Consider the following 27,410-nt stretch of genomic DNA (forward strand, 5'->3'; position numbering starts at 1 on the left):
ACTCGCCATAGCACTCTGAACATGTCAAATTCCTGTAAATTAACCTTTCATAGCAGTACTTAAAACTATTATGGTTACTATTACAAAGTCACAGTCTTTTTGGTACTTACTAGTGTTGGAGAATTCTGATCTGGCCAAAAAGATTCTGGAACAGGCCAATGACCTATAGGAACCCCAGTTTTAGGATTTGGTCTAACATATATGAGTTTGTGACAGCTATGCCAAGGCTGTGATCCAAAAGGTCTTGATATATCTGGCTGCCCATCTGTAGCAAAGAAATTAAGACAAAGAAAGGATGCATCATTAAGGAGGAAAACACACACACACACAAAGTTAATTTTTTTTTTTTAAGATTTTATTTATTTATTCACGAGAGACAGAAAGAGAGAGAGAGAAAGGCAGAGACATAGGCAGAGGGAGAAAGCAGGCTCCCTACGGGATTGAGACCCGAGCCAAAGGCAGACGCTCAACCACTGAGCCACCCAGGCATCCCTAGAAAGTTAAATTATATCTATGGTTACTTAAACTAATAAAGATATCAGAATACTTGTTCAATTCTGAATTTTCCTGTTTCTTTTGAATGGCTCTACTATCATGACTATTTAAGTTAGATTACAATTCACAAAACAATAAAATCTGCAACTTCAATGGATGAATTCATTGAAATCCCACCCACACTTCAAAATCTAACAATTTGCAATGATGAATTCAAGAGCTGAAAGGAGGTCCCAAAGTATCCTCTGCTTGCCCATTCAGAGTATGTGAAACTTACTTTATGCTAGATATTTTTTTAATGAATAATATGCTTTCCCTATCAGACGATAAGGGCAAACATCCAATCTCTTCATCCTCATACTTGCCTTAGTAAATAAATAGTAGGTAAGTATTGCTAAATGAAGATTTCTTTAAAATCATTTATAAGTAGAGCCTAATTACCCAAAACAACAAAAAACTTAACATTCAAAGCATCTACCTTCAATTTAAAATAATTCTAGCAAAATTGCAACTGTCTTCAATGGTTCAGTAAACATTTACTTAATGCCTAATTCTAAGCCAAATATTAAAATAATTTAAAAATAAATTCGTTCCATGTCTAATGATTCAATTTAAGAAAAGGCTTGTTTTTTTTTTAAACCAGACACAGTAACACAATTTATATAATCTTACCATCTTCTGCTCTTTCCCTATTATCCCCCTCTGAGAGTACCCATTGTTTTTATCCTTAAAACCTCTCTCTTCTCCCAATTACCCACTCTAGTGGACCAACCTCTGCCAAGTGTCATTATTGACTAAATCTTGTTATAAGTTATGTCCTACTACACAGAAGATCTCAGATGTAAGCTGTCCACTGGTTCTAGTGTGACAACCCTTTACACCCCTCTAGCTAATATAAATATTTTAATATTCTGTGATCATGAACTCAAGTCAGGTGGGGCTTAACTAGAGTTAATAGAATCCAGATTAATAGCAAAGGCTGGTTCCTCATTTTTGTAACCACACAAACCATTTATTTGTTTCTGACCAGTCTGATCCTTGGGAAAAATGCCACTAGGAACTGAACACCTAGGACTGAACACTCTTGTGAATTAAGGGACACAGGATAGGCATATATGCTTGAGAGAGGCAAAGTAGCCTTACTAAAAAGGCAATATGAGGCTGCTAATCTGTAAATGCCTAAGAAGATTTCTGGCTCCTATAAAATTTCAAGCTATGAACAATCTATATAAACAAAAGTGATGCTAGTGAACCAGTTTACCTTGACTTTCCTGTTTTCTCTTCCCTCTTTACCAATAGCCATTTTGTCATCTTAATAATTTAGCCTTGTCAATCTTAAAACCAAATCATAGTAATTTTTCAGTTCTAGTTCAATGATACTAAGTTTAGAATGGCTATAAAAAGAGTATAATAATACCTTCTACAGGTGAAGGATCTGGTCCTGCTTTTTCAAAGTTTATTACCACCCCACTTTGTACTTTCTGCACCAAGGACTCCAGACACTGATTAAGCATTCTTGGAGAACATACAGAGTACGAGCGGCCTGAGGGAAAAAGAATAGAGTTAGTTGCAGAAATTTGTACTTTTAGCAAGACAGAACCAAAGTTAGGTTTCTGACACTATTAATAGAAGTTCTGTGGCAAAGTTTGACTTTATTTCATTATCTTATAGAAAAAATGAACAAAAATACTTATTTTCAATCAACCAACAATTCCATTTTATCAAAGTATGTACATTTTTTCTTCTACATGTAGGTCTGCAGAAAATAGAAATTTGGCTTGAACAAACAATAATGAAAAATCACATTACATATGTTTATATATGTATTATATTATATATGTATATTATGTAGGATATAACTTAAAATACATATATAAAATTATCTCCAACTATTACCCAATATATTTATCTTTAATATACATATACAACATCTAATAACTAACCTTCAAAATCTTACTCCTGCTTACAAAAGTATTATCACTAAGAGTAATGCTAAGCACATGGCAGATACTCAATTACTTAATTGGCCTGCTAGAAATTACTGCATATTTTACATATTTGCACTTTAACATACAGATAGTAGCATGTGCTTTTTCTGAATTTTTTTTGGCTTGCATACTTGGAAATTAACCTATCCTAAACAAATTTTCCTTTTTTAACCTATTGGATTTTTTTTTCAAATTTATATATTCATGATAGACGGGGGGGGTGGGGCGCAGTCAGACACACAGGCAGAGGGAGAAACAGGCGCCATGCCAGGAGCCCGGTGCGGGACTCGATCCTGGGACTCCAGGACCATGCCCCGGCCCAAAGGCAGGCGCCAAATCACTGAGCCACCCAGGGATCCCCAACCTATCGGATTTTGAATACAGAACATTATAATGCTAGTGATTAAGAAAAAATACTAGTAAAAAGATCTCTTAAGGAGGGATTTTCAATAACTCTATCTAGACCTATGCTATCCTATACTGTAATTACTGGCCACATATGGCTACCTAGATCTTGAAATATGGCTAGTGCAAACTGAGATGTATAGTAACTATAAAATAATAAAATATATACCTGATTTTGTAAAGTTAATATGAAAAAATCTATTTCAATGATTTTTAAATATCAGTTTCATGTTGAAATACTTTGTACTTGACTTACACAAAAGATATTGAAATTAATTTCACTTTTGTAATGTGACTGCTCTAATATTTCTAATTACATATGTAATTTATATCATATTTCTATCATAAGCGCTGATCCAAGCCAATGCTGAGAACCTTTACAACTAAAAGTCTTTAATCAAACATCTTACAATATTATTTGCAATAAGCTCGATATGGAAAAGTCCTACTTTTTTTCTCTGATTTTACCAATTATTTCCACAAACACAGCTATCATTATATGTGACCTATCAAATTACTCATATCAGTTTATACTTGACATGTGATTTGCAAAAGGCTACTAAGAACAGAAAACATTAGGCAGCAGCATGATTCAAATCGTCAGAGTCAGCTATACTTAGAAAAACAAGTATCAAATAACAACTTACCTGTACACAATAATAGTACTCGTAATCATAAAAATACCTACCAATTATTAAGTGTCTATGTGCCTGGTACTGTTCTAATCACTTTATCATATTAATTTATTTAATCCTAGCAAAACTGTATAGGTTACTTTCTCCATTCTATAAATGAGAAAACTAAAGCAGGGAGAGGTTAATTTATCCAAATTTAATATAGGAGCACACCCAAGATTCACACCTTTATAGGGTATTAAAAACTTTAATCTGGGTATACTTTACTAGAAATCATGATGTTAATTTGAAATCCATATTTAAAACAGACTGCCTACACTGAATGACACTTATTTAAAGAACTGATATTTTTTCTGAGTCAAACATACACATAAAGTAATAGATATAAAGACTGATCGTCTTGATATACAAAGAATTTAGAAGATTAAAAGGTTGAATGTCTTATTTGATGAAACTTAAGCATATTCCCAAAAAGTCATTAAAAAACAAAAATTTTTAAGTGTAAAATTGTGGCAATTCTCTCTGCTCCTCTAGCCTGTGTCAGAATCAATTAATTGATTAGGAAAATATGAGTAAAGGAGTTATAATCTTAGTATAAAAAAGAATTACAAAGGTGCTTTATGAAAATGAAAGAAATGGTTAATAAATTTGAGTCACTTGGCAAATAATAAAAATCCATTAATTCTTTTGAGAGTTAAAGAGGGTACAGCAAATTCTGCTGTCTTTGCAAGTGAGCCTATATATTGTACAATATTTCTTTTATTCTCTACATCAAAACTCATCCCTTGTACATAATGTACGACCCTCTGTATTGAAGCATAGTTTCTGTGATCACTGCTTATATTTGTGAGACAAGCACACACCTTCAAGTCATGAAGCTGGCTCACTGTTATGCAGAGTCCATTAAAAAAAAAATCAAACTATATATGTGAAAAAAATTTTCCCATGGAAGTGTACTACACCAGCATTTTAGTAAAATGGAGATGAGATAAAAAAAAATACTTCTAATAAGTTGGGCATCAATTCTTATAGAGGCTAAGAAAGTTAAATTTATCTACTCTATAAGTCTTATGATTATTATAAAATGTTCTTTATCCTCAAGACTTCTACCATCGTATCCATTAGGCACTTCTGCTTCTCCCCATCTCAGTCAACGTTAGTCATTCACCTCCAATTATTTGGCCAAGTGAGTCATCTAAAGACTAATCCTTGATACATTCTGCCCTCTGCCTTCATCCTCAATTCTTCCTTGCATCAGACCACCTTTCATCACCCCCGAACCCAGTACTTTAGACCAGCCTGCTATCACCGCTTACTAGACTCTCTGCCTCTATTCTTGCTACTATACAGTATATTCTCATCTAACACACCTGAAGTGATCTTTCAGAAAAAGGAATCAGATGTCACCTCCTATAAAAAGCCCTCCATGAAAAAAAAAAAAAAAAAAGCCCTCCAATGGCTTCTCATCACACTTGTAAAAAAAAAAAAAACAAAACAAAACTATATTATTATTTTTTTTTTTTTAAATTTTTATTTATTTATGATAGTCACAGAGAGAGAGAGAGGCAGAGACACAGGCAGAGGGAGAAGCAGGCTCCATGCACCGGGAGCCCGATGTGGGATTCGATCCCGGGTCTCCAGGATCGCGCCCTGGGCCAAAGGCAGGCGCCAAACCGCTGCGCCACCCAGGGATCCCCCAAAACTATATTATTATAGCCTAAAAGGCTATTCAGTATTTGGCCTTTGCCTACTGCTCTAAACCCACCTATTACTCCCTACTCCTCCCCTATGTAAGCTCCAGCCATATGAGCCTTCCTGTCACTCACAAAAATGCAGTGTGTTTCTTCCTTTACTATTTTCTTTGCATAGATCTTTGTATGGTTTACTCCATTATTCAGATCTCTGCTCGAATGTTAAGCAGACTTACTGTGGTGATCATTTCACAATATATACAAAGACCAAATCGTTATGCTATACACCTGAAATTAATATGCTAAAGGTCAGTTTTACCACAACAAAGACTCAGTAAACACATAACAATAATTTTAAAGGGATTAATATTTTTAAGACACAACTAAGGTTGATTAATCCCTATTAAAATAAGTGGCTTTAACAACAAGGTTAGAGATGTAATTTATCAAAGAATAAATGTTGTTTTATTTCTTTAAACAAATATAATCTCCAAGGATAAGCAATATAGGAAATTGATTCAAACTAATGTAAGCATATCTTTTAGGTTTATGGTTTTTAAAAAGTCACCTCCTTAAAGACCTCCCAAGGATACGCATTCTCTGCCTCAAGTTACTCTCTACGCTCTTATCCTACTTCTTCTTTGAACTAAGTAGCACTCTTAGTATTTCATTTTATGATTTTACCTGTCATCATGTCCAAAAAGTAACCTTTATCATCCCTGCTATCTATATTCCCTGCATCAACAACAGTTACATAGAGTACTCATCAATTACCTGATCATAAAAGAAAAATGCTTACAATGACAATTATTCAATTTTTTAAAGTATACATAGAAAACATAGCTTTATTAATGATTTTGGCAACACAGGCACATTTCTTTCCAACTTTCTCTTAGTGAACATGAATTATTCTATAATAGGAAAAATAAATGTGCACATATTACTTTCATTAAGTTAAAAAATACACAGGAATTATTAGCAGTGATTATGTATTTGGATATTAGCTTTTCTGTTCTATTTTTCTAGTGTTTTATCCTCAAAACTTTCTTTAGAAAACATTCCTTTAAAATAATTTTAAACATACATTATTCATATCTATGAAAAGGTGAGTGGCATTTCAGCAGCTTCTCATTACTGCTATAGCAAGAGCAGGAAAAGAGGCAAATAAACCACTACATCAGGAGAGATTCAAAAAGTGTATTTGGGGAAGCTTCCTAAGTTTCTTGAGTAAGGTTTCTGGGTCACTGAAGATATTATCAAGGGTGACTTTAGAATATTCTCCTCTGGAGATGTTCCTTTCCAAGAATAAACAAAACAGCTTTAGAACATTACTGCCCAAAGGCAAGGCTATTAATCACTATATGATATCTCAGGTTCAGAGACCCTCTGTGATTATACCACTCACTTCATTTCATACTCTGAATATTCTTGACCCTAGAAAACAAAAGTTACAGTACATATAATTCCATAACTTTGTAACTAAGAAATGTATAATAAAAAAAAATTTCCAAGGCAGGAATGTAAATTACAGCTTCAAGGCCTTCAGTCTGTTAATTAAAAACCTTAGAGCTATTAAAAAAAAAAAAAAAGTTCAGGATTTTAGCAAGTGGGTCAGTTCAAAGCTGAAAACTAATATTTTCTGAATATGAATCTACCCACAGAAACAATGAAGACTGTCACTGAAAAATACCATCTATGCACAAGCAATTATTAGCAGTGAATTTTCAAATTTAGATAGATAGCTTTTCTCATTAAAAATGTATGTATATTCCTTTTTTAAAATACATTAAACTGTGAAGGAATTATAAGAGTTCACCAGAAAGTACTCTTATAAATAGGAACATTTTATAATGTGAAACATAACTTCCTAACTTACCTACTTCACATACCTGCATGGGGTACCCTTTCTGTCTGAAAATTTTCGAAGGCACCTTAAATATTACTTAAACCTTATATTGTCCTTTAACTTACACAGCTGGCTATCGTGGAGTCTCAACAGAGCACTGACTGTGTCTGGAGACTAAGGTGAAATAGTGGTATGCCAGACTTAGACATTTCAGTATCGTATCCCTTAGGTGAAACTAAAATGCTCCATGAAAGCACAAACACCACTGTCTGCCATAGCCACTACTGCAGTCCCAAACAAGGAATAGGGCTTGGTACACAGTAGACACCCAATACATATCTGTATGAATTTAACCCACCTGCTGCCCAATTACAGAAGTTCTGAGTCTATTCACATATTCTCTTTCAAGAGTTCACTTAACAGTGACTACCTGAACTAGCTGGTTTAGATCTCACTGACCTGTTCCTCTAACCTACTCTACTGTCTAGCTTCCTCTTCGCCTCTAGGGAAGATTGCCCTTAATCAGGCATTAATCATTACTTGGTTAAGGGGATGATTCTCAAAATTCTCTTCATTTGTCACAGAAAATAATTCTACTGCATTTGTAAATCACTGGTCATCTTTACAGAAGAAGTTTAAAGCATCTTTAAAGCAGAAGTTTAACGACTTGAAATACCAGCACTTTCTATATGGTTAGAAAACAATGCCCTCCATTTCAGATCCAATAATATTAAATCCCATTCAAATCAGATTATAGATGTTCATCGATGTAATTTTAAAACCATATATGTCTACTCATTTCTAACATTAACTTGAACAAAACCAAACATGGAGTTTTTAAAATATACATTTGAAAACATTCAGATAAACTGCCTTAAGTCACTGAATTACTACTGCCAGCAAAGAAACTTACCGCCTGTCACTTCACACATTGGTGTGATCGCAGAGTCATCTAAAGGCACACCTGTCAACTGTTCTGATTCTACTGACATGGTGCCAGGCAACCGCAACACTAGTGCAAAGAGTCTCTGATCCCAACGAAAAGGTTCCTTGGTCAATTCACTTCCAGGCAAAGGAGAATTAAGAGGTAAATGGAGCTGAAAATAAGGGAGGAAAAAGTAAGATTCCACGTGCTGTCTTTCCCAAAAGGCCACATTAATTATACATATATTAAAACTATATATCATGAGTCCCCTATCACTCAAAAAACAAGCTCAGAAACAAAAGCTTATATAGATATGGTTAAAATAAGCACCTGAGAGATTACTTCAATTTTCATAAGCTCTCACTCTAAAGACCTCAATTGAAAAACATTTATTATTGTAACGCTTTTTAGGTTTCCATTCAACTAACCACAGGTGCTGGAGTGCGTCCAAAGAAATCATTTCACTTAATTATTAAAACAAGTCTATAATAAATATATTATTCCTATTTTCTAGATTAAAAAATGTCTCAGGGCAAATAAGTGATTTGGCCTCCTGGGTCCAAGTCAGTACTTTTTCTATTACACCACAGCAGCCTCAAACATCTCCAGTTAATAATTTTAATTAGGCTTCATTTTTGATAAAACATACATTCCCAAAGCATCTGCATGAAAGTAAATTTTGTCACTCTAATTACATATTAAATATATTAAAAATAATGATTCTTACATCTGAGTAAAGGTAGAGGGATTTTTATTTTCCATTTTTTTTTAATAGATGTCTTTCCCCAACCCCAAACATACTAAATTAGAATCCTGAATTCCTAAATCTTAGAAGATTCTGAAGTGACTCTAATAGGAACTCCACACTAAGCGAGTAACAGAGTACCAAGGGAATCCACATACGAATCTTAGCGTAACTAAATGGGGATGACCAGATAATGTGTACCAAGAAGTGACATCAGGTGCACAGCACTGAAAGAAAAGGGGAAAGGAAAGGAAAGTTTGAACTGAACCTCATCAAGCCTTTCGTTCATTTTAGCTGCCAGTTTACGGAGACTCCTGGGGGCACAGGACCAAGTTAAATACCACCACAGGAAGCATGGTGGAAGTCAAGCCCAGCAAGTGGAACATCCTACAGGACAGGTGACCTGGCTTCTCCAATAAATCAGTGGCGTGAGAAAGCAAACATTAGAGAGGAGGAAGGCTTGGTAGAACATTATACAATAAGAGACAAAGCAATCAAAAGCAAAGACTTTTTTTTTTTTAAGATTTTATTTATTCATGAGAGACAGAGAGAGAGACAGAGAGAGAGGCAGAGACACAGGCAGAGGGAGAAGCAGGCTCCATGCGGGGAGCCCGACTCAGGACTCGATACTGGGTCTCCAGGATTACGCCCTGGGCCAAATGCAGCACCAAACCGCCGAGCCACCCAGGCTGTCCACTGTCAAAGTTTATACTGTTTTTTGGTCATATAGCAAACATAACCGTATTGCTCATAGCCTTTCTATTTCTCACCTCAAAGAAGATTTCTGCACGTGATAAATTAGGGATTGAAGTCATTCTACCCAACTTAAGACTCAAGTTTCTTCATGAGTTACATTAAACCACTAAAAAAAAAGGAGATTCTATTTTCAAAAGAGAATTCCTAGTGAAGCTCTCCTAAACTGGCACCTCTCTCCCAAAGATTCATGCCAAGAGAATACCCTGCAAGATCAAAATCAGCCAAGGTTTTGTGACCATGGCCAGGAGTCATGAGCTTTTCCTCTGGCACTGATCCTACTTAGGGCAGAAGTCAGAGGCAGTAAGGAAGGAATGCTGAAGAAATCTGGGCCAGGATGTTCTGTGAGGAAGGTTCTCTGACCTCAAAGGCTCTGTGACACTTGGAAAACAGCTCAGGAACTCCAAGCCCTTGCTAATAATATTACCATACCCTGCCAGAAGATAAAGAAGAAAACACTGTTTCCGCCATCTCCTTTACTCCAGACCAGCCACCTCTGTTACCTAGGAAGCACAACTACCGGGTGTTCAGTCATTTTCTAAGCTTATAAAAACATGGAAGCACAAGTGCCACTGGAGGAAGAGGATTTTGAACTGTTCATATAGTTACTCTGGGATATAATGAATATATGGAACTGTCTCAAGAATCCACTGGATAACAGCACTGCAGACTTCATATATAAGCAACAGATAGGTCAATGACAGATCCAAACTGTATACACATACACACACAACGCACAAATCAGGAAACAATAAGCATCTACAAAGGAGACAATATACAACAAAATAACTGGCCTTTGTGAAATGTCAGCTCTGTAAAGTATTTTAAGTAAAACAAACAAAACAATCAAGAATGGTCATGAGCATATTTTATACATAGTTTTATCATTTTTATAAACTTGTCAAATATTTATTTTCCTACTTATCATTTCTCCTTCCCCATATCACTACTACCCTCTCTCATCAAAAGAGGAGGGGAAAAAAAAATCCCCTAGAGCTGAAATGTGCTGGTAATACTGGAAGGAATGATGGCAGGCAAACAGGGACAGGAAAACGACAAAGAGCCTGAAGGAAAAATATCCTTAAGAAGGTTGAATTACTCCAAATCTAAAATCTACAGCTGAAATCTACAGCTTAAATGTGTTAAAAATCACAAATGCAGGTCTTTCTGAATTGCACATAAATCAAGAAATAAATATAAAATTAACCATAAGAAAAATGTGCAAAATACAAGTAGGTAATTCCCAATCATGAAAAATGGGGAAAAAAGTACCTACAGAAACCCATATGGACCAGAAAACACAAATTAAAGTATCAAAGATTTATCACTTTGCATGTATCACAGTAGCAAAATTTTAAAGGTTGACAAAAATGACATATATATATATATATATATATATATATATATATATATATATAGAGCACAGTGGAAACGTTCCATTACTCCTACATACAATCATTCTAGAAAACAATTTGGTAATATCTGGTAAGCATACACCAGGACCGAGCAACGCCACCTCTAGTTATAGATCTTAGAGAAACTCTCAGATATTTTTACAAGCAGCCACATAAAAGAATACTGTCTGCAGCATTATTTGAAACAGGAAAACAGGAAACAACCTAGAAGTCCAATAAGGGAATCGATAAATAAACTGTGGTCTGTTTATAAACCAGAGTTGAAATGAATAAACTCAACCTCTAAGATTCAACATGCACAGATCTCAAAAGAGTATTTTTAAATAAAACACACATATAATTCATGCATGCATATATGAAATATAAATCATAAATGTATAGCTTGAATTTTCACAATATGAATGTCCTTATGAAATTAGCATTTTTATCAAGAAACAGAAACATAGTAATTTATATCCCACCAGTCATTATCCCTCTTCAATTGATTAGTTTTTTCTAATTTTGAACTTTTTATAAATGGAATCATAGAATATGGTCTCTTTGGTTTATTGCTTCTTCCATTCAATATTACAGGGATGAGATTCACACTGTTGCCTGTTTAGGTGTAGATCATTCATCCCCATTGCCATATAGCATGCAAGTATAAGAGAGAGGACAAAGGAATAGAGAGAGAATATGTACTGGAGTTTATTTTTTGTTGTTGAGAAGCATTTGGGTTGTTTCTAGTTTGTTTCTAGTATTAAGTACAACTATAAAATTACAGCATGTTTTTATGAAAAACATTAGTACCCATTTCTGTCGGTATACACAGAAAGAAATTTTGGTATACCTGTTAAAGTCATTTGCTTACTTTTTTAAAAACTGAGTTACCTTTTTTTTATTAATTAGAAAAAATATTAATGTATTCTGGATAAATCCCTTATTAGATATACATACTGCAAATATCCTCTCCTAATTTGTGACCTTTTTTTACTATTTTAGTGGTATCTTCTGATAAACTAAATTTATTAATAATTTTTTCTTCCATGATTAGTACTTTTTGTGCCCCCACAGATCATGTAAATTTCTTATATTTTCTTCTAAAGGTTTTATTATTTTACCACCTACATTTATACCTGAAATATACCTGGAATTGAGTTTGTTCAATGAGGCAGAAGTGAAGGTAGATTTTTTTTTTCTCAAATGGGTATCCAATTGGCATGCTATTGAAAAGAACATCCTTTCTCTGCTGTTCTAGGATGTCACCTTTTTTCTTACATTGAGGAACACTGTAAGTGTGAATCCACTTATGAATCAAAACAGTATCAGATGAAAAGAAAGCAAGATGCAAAATGACACACACACAAAAGCATCTGTAAGTACAATTACTTAATCTAGTTTTATATATGTATAACATGTACGTGTAATAAAAGCAAGAAAAATGAACTAAAAAGCTACAGACCAAATTCATGATGAAGTGGGATGGGTAAGAGGGAAGAAAGTTAACACTGAGTAGAGGAACAAAGGAAACTACTATCAATATGCAGTTTGTTTCATTCAGTAAATTTTTAAAAATCTACAACAAACAAGAACAAAACTCAACAGATACAAAGAACTTTTGTGTCATTCATTCTTATCCAGAATATGAGTATGTTAATATGAAGATAACTGCCAAAGGCAAATGAAATGTTCATTCAAGTAGCTATTACGTTTTACACAAAATCAAAATGCAAGAAAACTTCATATAGGCCTCAACTGAGAGTAGATTAGAGTATAATCACAAACCCCAAAGGTCCCACATTTTTTAGGACTCTAACAAAGAGTTCTCATTGACTGGCTATTAAAATATACTGCAAAAGGTAGATTATTCCCTGAAAACGATGCATGCTTTTTCAGTCATCATTTTTTACTCACCTACCAAGTACTAGGCATGTTCAGGTTCTGGGTATTTAAAGATGAATAAAATGTGGTCCTACCGCTCAAAGAGTTCCTAGGAAAGGGATCATGTTCCTAAAGGAATTTGTTTTAGAGATGTGTTGGAGGATAAGCTAACAAGAAAATCACAATACAGCTACAAAGATTTTTACTAGCTTATTTCTAAACATTTGGCAGGAAAATAGTTTTATAAGACTTAACTGCAGGAAACTTTAGCATAAGAGTATTCAAAGTTAAATGTCTAAACTGATGATGCTAAAAAAAAAATTAATCATTAACAACAGTTATAGTTACAATTATATGGCAGACATTGTTCTAAACCATATATATATATATATATATGTGTGTGTGTGTGTGTATATATATATATATATAAATAAATTCACCTAACCCACAAAATAAACAAGTGAGACAAGCACTATACAATTTCTATTTACAAATGATAAAAACGGAGGCACAAAGAATTCTAATAGCCTTCTGGAAGGTATACAGTAAATAGTTATTAAGGAGACAGAATTTAAACCCAGTGGGTCGGCCCTTGACTCTGTTCCTAACCACTTCATCATACTGCCTAACCATTATTGAAACCATCATCAACATTTTTAAAAGTGTTAAGATATCCAAATTTTATTTAATTTTTTTATGATTTTATTTATTTATCTGACATAGAGAGCACAAGTAGAACAGCTGGCAAAGGGAGAGGGAGAAGCAGACTCCTGACCGAGCAGGGAGCCTGACTCTAGGATCATGATCTGAGCAGAAGGCATATGTTTAACCGACTGAGCCACCCAGGTGCTCCAAGATATCCAAATTAAAAAAAAAAAAAAACAACCTAATTTATTAAATGGAAAAAAGAAAACTTGAATTATAAAAATAATTCTAGACTCCTAGATAATTCTAACTCCTAGAAAAAAAATTTTAAATCATCCATTTGAAAATCTAGTGACTTTAAACCACTAATTTGTATATTTTTATAAATAATATGGATTTTTTTTTTATAAAGCATCCAATGCTTTCCCCCTCATTACTCTTTTATCCAACGTAAAGAGGCAGCAATATATTTTCTTCTTCCTGTTCTCTCCCAAATCCCAAGTGCATGAGGAATAACAACAGTAAAAATAAGCAATAATTAGCTAGGATACTGAGCACTTACTATGCATCAAGCAGCATTCTATGAGCAGCTTTTCATATATTTATAACAAACCAACAGGATAGGTACTATTATTATCCCCATTTTAGACATAAATTGTAATATAAGATTCCATGTCAGAAGACCTGTGTTTGGAGGATACATACTCAAATAATCCCTACTATGCAATCATGTTTAGACCATGTACGGACTGCGAATTTTAAGAATTGTCTAAATCATATGTAATTTCAATAATACAATAATTTTCCCATAATCATGACATTACTGGTCTTACATAGGGCTTCATAAGATTATACTGGTCTAATAAACAAAAAAAAATGTTTATACGAACAAAGTTTTATTTTTACTTGTATACAACTGAAGTTTTCTATATTATTTTACTATATATTTTTAAAGATTTTATTTATTTTAGAGACACAGAGAGAGAGAGAGAGAGTTGGCAGGCAGGAGAGAGAGGGAGAGGGAGATAAGCTCTAGCAGAGTCCACATTGAGTGCAAAGCCTGACATGGGGCTCAATCCACTACCCTAAGAATCATGACCTGAGCTGAAACCAAGAATCAGATGCTCAACCAACTGAGCCACCCAGGTGCCCCTCTATATTATTTTAAATGATTCATTTCACTGATTTCACCATTCTAGACATTTTATGTAATTATCTTGGTAGCTGACAGAAAAAGGAAATGTAACTCCAACTTAGATTTAGGAAGACTGTCCTATTTTTCCTTCTTTCCTTTGGAGATCTATCTTATTGCCTTCTCACCTTTGAGTCTTTCCTGAACCTTTTATAAAAAAAAATAAATAAAATTTATTTCTCCATAGGTACAAAAAGTAAAGGACAGATTAGGTGCAATTCCTCCTTTATTCAGCTATGTTGTGTTTGATTATGGTTCAGATCCTCATTATTTGTGACTATGCTAAGAATGGACTAAGGCTCAACTTAAATTTGAATTAATCTGTTATTCACTGAGCACCTACCAAAGCATGGCATTGTATTAAGACTTAATTAGGACTATCCCAAAGCAAATAATATGTTTTAGAGCTAGCTCACTTTAAGAGAAACTATTATAAAACCTCAGCCTCAGATAACCAGAATTCTTACACAATACTACTTATTTTTTAAACTTCCAGAATTTAAAAATAAAAATGAGCAGTCAAAGAAAATAAAATTATTTTTTAAAACACCTTTAATTCAGGAACCAAGGAGATTTCTCCTGGTACACAACCTAACTAGCTCCTGGATGATGACCGTATCAGAGCCAACCATGAAAAGTCAAGACTGCCAGATCTGTACCAACACTTAGGGTTCCCCCCGGCACTTGGATGCTTTGCCAACTGGTTCTATTATTCACGTAATCCAAACAATAAGTTCTTTAATAATCATACTTTCCACCTTATGTTTTAATGACCTGTTACCTATCCCACCAGTTTGAGAGAGCACAGGGAGAAGGATCTTATTCTTCTTTTCGCATCCTGCCCCACCTCCCACCACAGTATTCGTCAAATGAAATAAATGAGGTCCTTCTCATTCACAAAGCATAAGTACGAGAGTAAGAGGGGCACAGTGAGGGCTGCAGTCAGAGCACAAGCACCTGTCAGTCCTGCCAATAAGCCCTGTGCTCCCCTCACCCCAATGCACATACAGATGTGAATGCAAACACACAAACACGGATTCTATGGTAATGTTCATGGTAGGTCATAAAACCAGCAGTAGCCTTATCCTCAAGAGCCTGGAGGATTACTGTCTTACTACGGAGGTACTTAATCTCTATGACCCTTGCATGTGCCCACAGACATGAGCTACAAAACCTGACACCTAGAGAAGGGGTGGAGAAACAACCATTCCCTATGTCGAAGCCGTAACAAGTACTCCCCCCTAGCTCAGTGTACTCATAAGAATTTACAAGAGGATGTACTGTCACTTAGGCCTACACAGAAGATAACCCCCAAATTCTTGCCTTATTCAGAGATACAAAGAACATGGCTATATATTATTTCTTGCAAAAAAAAATTTAAGATTATTTATTTATTTGACAGAGAGGGAGAGCACCCACAAGCAGGCCGAGTGGTAGGCAGAAGGAGGGGGAGAAGCAGGCTCCCCACTGAGCAGGGAGCCTGATGCGAGGCTTGATCCCAGGACCCCAGGATCATGACCTGAGCCTAGGGCAGGCACTTAACTGACCGAGCCACCCAGGCGCCCCTATTTCTTGCAAAAACCTTTTACCTCACACACCTAACCATTACTTTTCTTTATAGTTAATAGTACCAATGAACTTGGCACAGTATCAAAGAAGTACTTAGGTCATTATTAGTATATAATTTTTAACTGTTATCATGTGAGGCTTTAAAAAAAAAAAAAGAATGGAAATCACACGTCAAGCTACAACTCAGGAAATATTTAATGAAAGGCAACACATAAAACACTGTAATTTCCTACCTTCAAGAACATGTAAATAAGTAAATGTAACATGTTATGATATATACAACAGTAACAGCATGCATGAGGTCCAGAGGAATAAGTGATTATCTGGGAGATGAAGTAAGGAAGGCTCACAAAAAAAAAGCACCTGAATAAGTTAGAAGAATGAAAAGTTTACTAAGAACCCGGAACTTTCTGCAGATTGGGGGCTGTTAATGTGAAGAGTAAAGATCATAATAAAAAATATGAGGTGACAAATACTAGAATGAAAAACTAAATTAAAATTCAAAGCTGCCGGAGAGTAAAATACAAAGAAGGAGAAAAACTGAGTATTTTAAGAAAACCCTTAAGAATGGGGAAGATTTTAGGGGTGTCTGGGTGGCTCAGTCGGTTAAGTGTCAGACTCTCCGTTCTGGCTCAGGTCGTGATCTCAGGGTCGCGGGATTGAGGCCCTCTTCAGGTTCTGTGCTCAGCACGGAATCTGCCTCCCCTCTCCTCCTCCATCTGACCCCCTACCCAACTCTGCTTGCACACACACCCCCACCCGTCTCTCTCAAATAAATAAGTACTTTAAAGAAAAAACCAATGGGTAAGGCTTTATTTATTTATTTATTTTTATTTTTTATTTTTTTTTTTTTGGGTAAGGCTCTAATATGGGGGAGATAGAGGAACATTATTCAGGGAAAGGTAGTATATGAGGGGAAAAATTAGAAGTGTTCAGAAGATTAATGGACTATTTGGTCAGGTTTAGAGAAAATATAAAGGTATGACAAGGAACTTTTCATCATCTACTAGTCATTCCCTAGTCTCTTCAGTCCTCTAAAACAATTCCCACACTAAGTCACCCATGATCTTTTTTGGGTCGTTGTGGTAAATGACAAGTATGGAAAGTGTTCCAGGCCTAAGTCTTAACAGGCCTCCCAGCTTCATTATCAGCCCCTTGGGAACCAGCCTCTGGTGAAGAAGTTTGAACTAGACCACTGACTGATGAGACATCATATGCAGACAGAAGCCACAGGGACAAGCAGCCAAGTGCCCAGGCCACAATGAGCGCCAAAGCCCCAGACTTACAAAAAAGGTCGTCTTCAATGTTCCAGCCCCAGTTAAGCACCCAGCTGAATGAAATCAACCCACAGAATCTTGAGAAATAATAAATCATTGGTTTCAAGCCTCTAAGATTTATGATGATTTGTTATACAGAAATAGATAATGGTGCCATTAAATCTAGTGGAGATTTTTCATGTTTAGCTTCCCAGCAGCATTCAAAACTACTGACCACTCTGTAGAGAGACACTCCTCCTTTGGCTTTCACACTGGAATATTCTCATGGTTTTCTTCCTTTTCTCTAGCTGTTCTTTCTACTTTCACCAACAACCTGCACTCAACCTTCAATACCATCAACTGCTAGAGATCCTCAAGGCTGTAAGTTCTAAGGCTTGGCCAATTTACAACCCATCTGCCTACAGCTCCATTTACTATCTATACTCAGATAATATAAAACATTTTTATATGTCCAGCCTAGATCTTTCTTCCAAGCACCAAATAGTCTTCTGCCAACTTGACACTTTCCTTGAATGGCTCAAAGGTACCTTAAACTCAATATTCAAAACTGAAGTCATGATTATCCTCCACCCAAAATGACACTCTTTCAACATTCCTAGCTCAGTGAATCCTACTATAATCTCTCCAGTATTGCAAGAAGCTACCTCCCTCTTCCTTACCCCCAAATGTAATATATGCCAGCAAATCTAGCTGATTTAACCTTTGAAATATCACTTAAGAGTCAAGCTCAACCTTCTTTTCCATTTTATACAATGATCCCTTTTCTTTTATGCACCAAGTCACATTAGCCTTTTTCTAGTTTTGTTCTCAAAACACACTCCCTTTGGGAAAAGAGTTTTTATACAATCCCTCCGCCGGATATGATCTTCTTTCCCACTTTTTGTGTAGTAAATCTTACTCATTTCTTCAGACCTTAGCTTTTCCTGGCCTCGACCAGATCTAGTATACCCCTACTGTAAGCTCTTATAGTACATATTCCTCTTCTGCAGGATATATGATAATTGCAATTCTATTTTATCTATGTGATATTTTTACTAACATTTGTCTTTTTAACTAGACCAAAGGGGACAGAGCTCCTGCTTGTTTTTACTCACCATTTGATCCTCAAAGCCTAACGCAGTGTCTGCCTCATAGAAGAAACTCAATAAATATGGCTCAATAAATAAATGATGTATGGATAAATAAGGTGCCTAAGTTGTGAAGGGCACTAAGGAATCTAGTGGACGACTGAAAGTAGTGAACAGTAGAATAACACACTCAAGTTGTGTGCTTTAGAATCATTACTACCATGGCATGACAGACTGAAAAAAACTAAGACGAGTTGGGGAGCTAATGTAATAGTTTAGGAAAAGCACCAGGATGACTGATGGCAAAAGGAATAGGAACGAGAGGAAGAAACAGGTTAATGAAAGCAAAAAGCAAGGGACTAATACCAAAAACAATTATTGATGAAAAAATAGACTATGATATGTGCTAAGGCCCTGACACTTTCTCTACTATATAAGTGATGATTTAACATGCTCAAAATAGGGACGCCTGCATGGGTTAGTCAGTTGGACGTCTGCCTTCAACTTGGGTAGAGATCCCGGGTTCCTGGGACTGAGCCCACATCAGGCTCCCTGCTCAGTGGGGAACCTGCTTTTCCCTCTCCCACTGCAGCAAACCCTGCTTGTGCTAGTTCTCTGTCAAATAAATAAATAAAATCTTTCCTAAAAAATGCTCAAAATGGTAAAGCATAAATTTTTTAAAAACTACAAACTGGGGATCCCTGGGTGGCTCAGCAGTTTAGTGCCTGCCTTTGGCCGGGCGCGATCCTGGGGTCCCCGGATCGAGTCCCACATCGGTCTCCCAGCATGGACCCTGCTTCTTCCTCTGCCTGTGTCTGCCTCTCTCTCTATGTCTATCACAAGTAAATAAGTAAATCTTTAAAAAAAAAAAAAAAACTACTAAGTTTCAAATACAGACACAAAAAGTATTTTTCTCAAAAGATGTACGTGTAACTACTCACAACTATTAATGATACCTCAAATTATAAAGAACCCAACATTAAAACTGTAATAAATTATAAAGTATTAGGTCAGAAGTTTAATTTAAAGCACGTTGCTAAAGAAACTTTAAAAAATAAATAGTAAAAGCTTTCTGAATCACTATGAGGCTATTATTTTCGAGGTAACTGAGAACACTTAACATTTTGAGTATGAAAACTTATCAAAAGACTTCCCACAGCATGTTATATATGTCCCTATCTTCTGCAAACAGACTATACCCCCGCCTCTAAAAATAACAAGCTTTTCTTGATAATTTTCTTGATAATTCCAAGAAGCAAAGAGAGATAAAGCTTAAAGACCTCTTGTTTATAACAAATATTGCCCCAAAATACGTAGCAGGTTAACAACCTGACAATTATTTTGAACTCTGTGCTACAGTTTTGATTAACATCCTGCTTGAATCATCTCATTTAACCTACCAACACACCTATTACTTACAACATGTGATTCTAAGGCATATCACCAATTTAACATATTTCTTTGGTTCCCCAAAATTTAACATTTAATGTATATAAAATTTTTTGCAACAACAGCACACAATTATCCATACAGCTTCATACTCCTCTCTTCTTCCATACCACAGAGTTTCAGTATCATAAGTCTTCTCTACAATGTGTCTAAAGGTTCTTCTCAGTCCGTTCGGCCTTTAGAAGTTAAGAACATCATAGCCTGTTAAGCTCTTGACCTCACTAGCGCCTTCTGTTCGAAAAGTATAATTTCAAGGTATATTGAAGACTAGCAGGGTTTCATTTGCATTTCCATTTGATTATTGTATTCTTTTTATTTCATTTATAAATTACTAAATTAGATAATGCTTCTCTTTGAAAGGTGGACTTCGGTCACATGTTTGATTCCTCAGTAACAATTCTTTTTTTTTTTTAAGATTTCATTTATTTATTCATGAGAGACAGAGAGAGAGGTAGAGACACAGGCAGAGGGAGAAGCAGGCTCCATGCAGGGAGCCCAACGTGGGACTTGATCCCAGGTCTCCAGGATCACACCCTGCGCCAAAGGCAGGCACTAAACCACTGAGCCACCCAGGGATCCCAACAATTCTTTATAATTAGGGAAAGTTTTACTTCTCAGAACTTTAATAATTTCAACTGCCTTGATTTGCATTGCCTATTGTACATTAGGTAATCTACTGTATACGTATTTTTTTTTAATTTCAGTGTTGATTTGCCATACTACAGTAAGTTCTGTAAAACTTTCCAAGCAAGTATTAGGAAGCCAAATTTATGTTAAACTTATGAAACTTCTAGCTAAAAATATATAACAATCAGATGTAATGTATGAACAATGTTTGGATTCTCATTCAAATAGCTGTCAACCTTTATGAAACAATTAGGGAAACTGGGAGATAGATTAGATATTGGACTATTATTTACTGGACTCCTTAAAATTTTTGTGAAGCTATAAAGATAAATTAAAAATAAATTAATTTAACTTATTTAAAAAGTAACTACATTTAAAAATTAAATTTAGGAGCACTTGGCTGGCTCAGTGGGTAGAGCATGTGACCCTTGATCTCAGGGTTGTGAGTTTGAGCCCCACACCAGACAAAGTTCACTTAAAAAAAAAAAATTTAAGTTCAACAAAATGTTAAAATATATTAATGTCTCACGGGGCTATAGAACACTGCTGATGTAGACAGATACATTTAGATGTCCATCTTATGTTAAAGATACATACAGTATTTGTGAGTGAAATGATCCAGTGTTTGCAATTTGCTTTAAAATATTCCCAAGGCACCAGGGTGCTTCAGTCCATTAAGCAACTGACTCTTGGTTTTGGCTCAAGTCATGTTCTTAGCGTTGGGAGATCAAGCCCAACTCTGTGCAGAGTCTACTCGAGATTCTTATCCTCTCCCTCACCCCTCCCCCTCTGCTCCTCCTGCTGCTTATAAACATGGGGTGTATCTCTCTAAGATAAATGAAGTCTTAATTTTTTAAAAAAGATTTTATTTATTTATTCATGAGAGACACGGGGGAGGGGGGCAGAGACACAGGCAGAGGGAGAAGCAGGCTCCATGTAGGGAGCCTAATGTGGGACTCCATCCCAGGTCTCCAGGATCAGGCCCTGGGCCGAAGGTGGCGTTAAACCACTGAGCCACCCGGGCTGCCCCAAATGAAGTATTTTAAAATCAGTAAGTAAATATTAGATAAAATATTCCCCCCTAAAAATGTATATGGCAGTAGGGGCAGAACAGATAAAAAACAAGACCAATAAAATGTGTGTAACAATTAAAGCTGGATAAAGGTTCTTGACGATTATTTTATTTTCCCTACTTTTATATATATTTGAAAGTTCCATAATAAAAAGTTTTGAAAACTGGACATGCGTGAATAAACACAATTAAAAATGCAAGTAATTAAAAGCCTTTGTGAAAAGAAAAATGAGAATGGGAAGGAAATCTTGCCCTTATTACTAGTCCTTGTGTAAGTGTAATTACTAGCCAAACGTTCACATTAAACTGAAACATTTTAACTCTTATAGAATATAAAAATTTCACCTGACATGAGGTGCTAGCAAAGCAAATAGTTCAGCCTGAGTGATAGCTAAATGACCCACATCTACGCCTAAAATATGCACTGACATAGACACTACCAGATACAAGTCCACCACAGGTTACCTCCCTGCTGAGAGCGAACACATTTCTCCTGATTTCAGAAAAACTGAAGAGGGCAGAAAATGGGTAGATAATGTTTCTTAAAAAATCAAAGCGACATAGAATTATCATTTGGGAGTAGGAGGAGGGTAAAGAAGCCTTACCATAAAGAGATTGATACATCTTGTCCAAATTATTGCAGGTTTGGGAAAAACCAATACTTAAACCTATGTTCTCCCATTTTGCTACATCCTGTTACTTATCTGGATTCCCATCTAATGTTCACGCTATGCCACATATGATCACCTTACTAAAAACTATTTTCCTGCTGGACTTTAGATCAAATAATTCAAATTACTGCTTTCTGCGTTCCTACTGTTTGCTTACTTACATCACAACTTTTGCATATTAGCTTCCTCATCTACAGAATATATAACAAGGATACATACACAAATATATGTACATCCAAAAACTGTTGGTTTACATCAAAAACTAATCAATGTAACTCACTACATTAAGAAGATTTTTTTAAAGTCATATGATAATCTGAACATATGCATTAAAAACATTTGACAATTCCATATCTATTCGTGATTAAAAAAGAAACCTCAGCAAACTGGGTACAAAAGAGAACTTCCACAATCTGATAAAAAGAATATACAAAGAACCTACAGTTAACAACACACTTACACGGTGAAAGGTTTCACTCCCCACCTCATCCCCCAAGATCAAGAACGAGGCAAAGATGTCCATTCTCATCACATTTACCAGCAACATTCATTAAGAAAAGAATAAGCACACAGATATGAAAACATGTAAGGAAAACTGTCTATATTCACAAACAACATGATTCTGTATGCAAAAAAAAAAAAAATTCCCAAAAAGCTACTGTAGGATAGTGAATTTAGAAAAATAAGAGGTTATATATATAAGGTCAAAATAGAGAGATCAACTCTATGTGCAAGCAACAATCAGAAATTGGAAGTAAAGACTAATGAACAGTTGCATCAAAATATCTGTGGCAAAACACAGAGTGACAACAATAAAAATCACTGAGGAAAATTAGACTAAAAAAATCTGAGATTACCATTTCCATGAACTAGAATAATAAAGTGTCCGCTTTTCCAAATTAACTTACAGATTCGATGTAATTTCAGTCAAAATTATAGTAGGCAGGGTGCCTGGCTAGCTCAGTCTAGTAGAGCATGCAACTCTTGATCTTGACATTTCTAAGTTCACACCCCTCGTTGGTCTTAGAGCTTACTTAAAAGAAAATGCAGCAAGCTTTCTTGTAAAAATTATCAAACTAATTCCAAAATATTATGGAAACTCAAAAGACCTAGGATAGATAAAACAATTTTGGAAAAGAACAAACTGAAGACTTAAACTAACTGACTTCAGGATTTATAAAATAATAGACTAGACAGTGCTGTACCAGCAAAAGACATAGAAATCAACAAAACAGAAAGCCCAGAAACCGTTACAAGTGGCCAAATGACTTTCAACGAAGATGCCACAACAATGCAATGGGGAAAGGATTACCTTTTTAACAAATAATACTAATAGGATTATAGTTAATGATGCATCAAAAAATGAACCTCAATACTTTCCTCCCATGAGACATATAAATTCTAATGAATCATGATCCTAAAAGTAAGAGATCATGCTATAAAACTCCTTCAAGAAAATACAGGAGAGGGGATCCCCGGGTGGCTCAGCTGTTTAGCACTGCGTTCAGCCCAGGGTATGATCCTGGGGTCCCAGGATCAAGTCCCGGCATGGAGCCTGCTTCTCCCTCTGCCTGTGTCTCGGCCCCTCTCTCTCTCTCTCTCTGTGTCTCTCATGAATAAATTAAAAAAATTGAAAGAAAGAAAGAAAGAAAGGAAAGGAAAGGAAAGGAAAGGAAAGGAAAGGAAAGGAAAGGAAAGGAAAGGAAAGGAAAGGAAAGGAAAAAAAGAAGAAAGAAAAGAAAAGAAAAGAAAAGAAAAGAAAAGAAAAGAAAAGAAAAGAAAAGAAAAGAAAAGAAAAAAGAAAAGAAAGAAAAATACAGGAGAAAAATCTTAGTAACATTGATTTAGGCAAAAATTTCTGAAACAGGATACAGAAAGCACAACTCTAAAAGAAAAAAAATTAATTTAAAGCTTCTCCTCTTCAAAAGACACTGTAAAGAAGGAAAAAGCCATAGGCTGAGAGAAAATATTGAAAAACATGTATCCAACAAAAAGGACTTGTATCCAGAATATGTCAAAGATTCTCAAAACTCAATGAAGTAAGATAATCCAATAAAAAATAGGCAACAGATGAGAACACTCACTTCACCAAAGAAGATATACAGGTGGCATATAAATACACGAAAGGATGTTCAACACCATTAGTCATTAGGGAATGCAAACTAAAACCAAATTGAGATACCACTACATACCATGTTGTCTAAAATTTAAAAGACTGAAAAAACTGAAGTGTTGGACAGATGCAGAGCAACTACAACTCTCCTATTCCCTGTGAAAATGCAAAACTATTACGGCAACCCTGCTAAACAGTTTGCCAGTTTCTTATAAAGTTAGATATACACTTTTATCACTCACCAACTGTACTCCTATGTATATGTCCAAAAGAAATGAAAAGTTATGTCCATAAAAGGACCCGTATGCCAATGTACACAGTGACTTTATTCATAATGGTCAAAGAAAACAAACAAACAAACAAAAAACATAAATCTTCCATCTGGTAAGAGGATAAGCAAACTGTAGTACAGCATACACTGGAGTATCACCCAACAATTAAGAGGAACAAACCACTGAAACATGCAACAATAGAGATGAATCTCAAAAGCATTATGCTAAGTGAAAAAAGCAAGACCCAACAGACTATACATTCTATGATCCCATTTACATGACATTCTAGAAAAAACAAAACTAGATAGACATAGATAGAGTGACAAGAAGCAGATCAGCTGTTTCCAGGAGATGATGACAGAAATAAACTGCAAAGGGACACAGCAAAGAAAATTTTTTTGGAATGCTAGATATATATTTTATATCATGATCATGCTGTTGACATGATATTCACTTTTATCAAAACTCATCAAGTTTTATACTTAAAAGTACTGTATTTTATTGTATATATATACATTGTGGCTAAACAAAAAGGACAATAAAAACAACAACAAAGGAAATATAAGCCAGTACAAATGGAGTACCATATATTTAGTGACAAATTAAAAAAAGGAAAGAAAAAGGTCCTAGAATACATACGCAATTTAGTTTGCAGCCTGGGGTCTTATACCATAAAATGCTGCCTCCTTTCTAAGAATGCCTTTCTAAAGATCCAGGTGAGAATACTCATTCTCAGTCTTTTCCATGGACCAGACAAGATGTGTGTACATGTGCACGCGTGAACACACACACATACACACACTCCATGGGAGTACTGGACTTCTGTCTTAGATAACTATGTATCCTGTTCTTTCCCATTTAATGCAATATAACAAAATGGAAGCATCAGAGTGTCTTTACTCTAAGGAGTACTTTACGTACTTTAATCTCTTATTAACAGTAAGTTACTAGGCATATAGTTCATAACATGGCTGAGAACTGGATCCAAGCAGACTATAGTATTAGCAAACTCATTTGTTAATCCATTCTTTTCGTAAAAATATATGAAGAATTAATGCTGTCAGTAAATAAATAAGTGGCAAAAATCTGCAGAGAATTAAAAGTTATTGATTTTAAAGAAATTAGGTCAATTAGTACTTCCTAAACTATAGCAGAGCTAAGGATAACATCACACTTATGAATTAACTGCAGAAAGATAATACATGCATATAATCACATGCTAAATTTTGTAGTATTTATAAATGCTGTAAAAATTCGTTCATGGTATGAATATCAACAGAGTTAACTACTCTATGCCAGGCACTGGGGTTAGAAAGGATAGTCCTTGCCTTTCTGAGGCAGGAAGGTTGGTTGACATTAGCCAGAGAGACACACAGATTACTATGTAATAGACATGGTAAACGCTATGAAGGAAAAATGGCTTTCTTTCTTTTCTTTGTTTTTTAAAGGTCAAAACAAAATCCTATGCTGCAGTGTTTATTAATGGAGATCACACTCTCTCAACTCCCTGAGCTAGTCTCTTGTCCTGATACTTTTCCAAAAACTTCTCTATCCCATTAAAATTCCATCTTTCAAAAAAATAAATTAATTAAATAAATAAATAAATAAATAAATAAAATTCCATCTTTCTTTAAAGTACCAATGGTGCCTTCATGAGGAAGTCTTCTCTGATCCCTACAAGAATCAGAAGTTTCTCCTTTTTTGTAATGTGATAGAGAATAATAAAAACAGGAAAATGTCTTGGGACGCCTGGGTGGCTCCGTGGTTGAACATCTGCCTTCCCCCCCCCCTTTTTTTTTTAAAGATTTTATTTTATTTATTCATGAGAGACACACAGAGAGAGAGACAGAGACAGAGACACAGGTAGAGGGAGAAGCAGACTCCATTCAGGGAGCCCAATGCAGGACTCGATCCCAGGTCTCCAGGATCACACCCTGGGCCAAAGGTGGCGCTAAACCGCTGAGCCATCCGGGCTGCCCTAACACCTGCCTTTGGCTCAGGTGGTGACTCCAGGGTCCAGGGATCGAGCCTGCTTCTCCCTCTGCCTGTGTCTCTGCCTTTCTCTGTGTGTCTCTCATGAATAAATAAAATCTTAAAAAAAAAAAAAAAGTAAAATGTCATAAGCACTATCTAATTTAATCAACAATAACCATGAGATATAGTTATCATTATCCCCATCTTAAAATTGAGGAAACTAAAGCTTTGAACAAGATATTAGGTTACACCTCTAATTAGCTGCAGAACCAACAAACTTAAGTCTTTATAACATAAACACACTCCTTAACCAGTACATTTTAAATACCTTCTTTACATTTTAATTGAAATGCTAGTATAAATTCATGACATATTTTGTTTTAAGAAAAAAAATGTTATTTCCTAACTCTGTCCACTGAAAAGGCCTCAAAACAATGACCAACTCAATAGTCCACCTCTAAAACCCAGGTTATCATCTTTATTTACATAAGCCGCTTCCTAATACACAGAACCTGATATGATTCCAGGTTTGGGGCAAAAATACACAAGATAAACTTAGAACAAGTGGTGATATTAGAAAGCAGGTTCCAAAGCTTTTAAAATAAAATTAAAACCTTTATGTTTTATTTCAGAAATGTCTCAGTGGAAATCTTAAAAACAAATCTCCCTTCTTGCCAATCAAGACACCCAAATTTTAGCTAGACACATGGCCACCCACTCTGCC

General features: G+C 35.4%; 1 protein-coding gene across 3 annotated transcripts in view; it reads right to left on the reverse strand.

The window, feature by feature from the left end:
- The window catches only part of INTS6 (integrator complex subunit 6), a 90,978-nt gene that overhangs the window by 24,726 nt on the left and 38,842 nt on the right, over nt 1–27,410 (reverse strand). For all 3 annotated transcript variants that reach the window (XM_041730966.1, XM_041730965.1, XM_041730967.1), the window contains 3 exons: nt 7,974–8,157; nt 1,913–2,038; nt 111–265 (listed from right to left, as the gene is read on the reverse strand). In XM_041730966.1, the coding sequence (XP_041586900.1) occupies nt 111–265; nt 1,913–2,038; nt 7,974–8,157 (465 nt within the window). The remainder of the gene's footprint in view (nt 1–110; nt 266–1,912; nt 2,039–7,973; nt 8,158–27,410) is intronic.

This window comes from Vulpes lagopus, chromosome 16, assembly GCF_018345385.1.
Source record: "Vulpes lagopus strain Blue_001 chromosome 16, ASM1834538v1, whole genome shotgun sequence".
NCBI lineage: Eukaryota > Metazoa > Chordata > Mammalia > Carnivora > Canidae > Vulpes > Vulpes lagopus.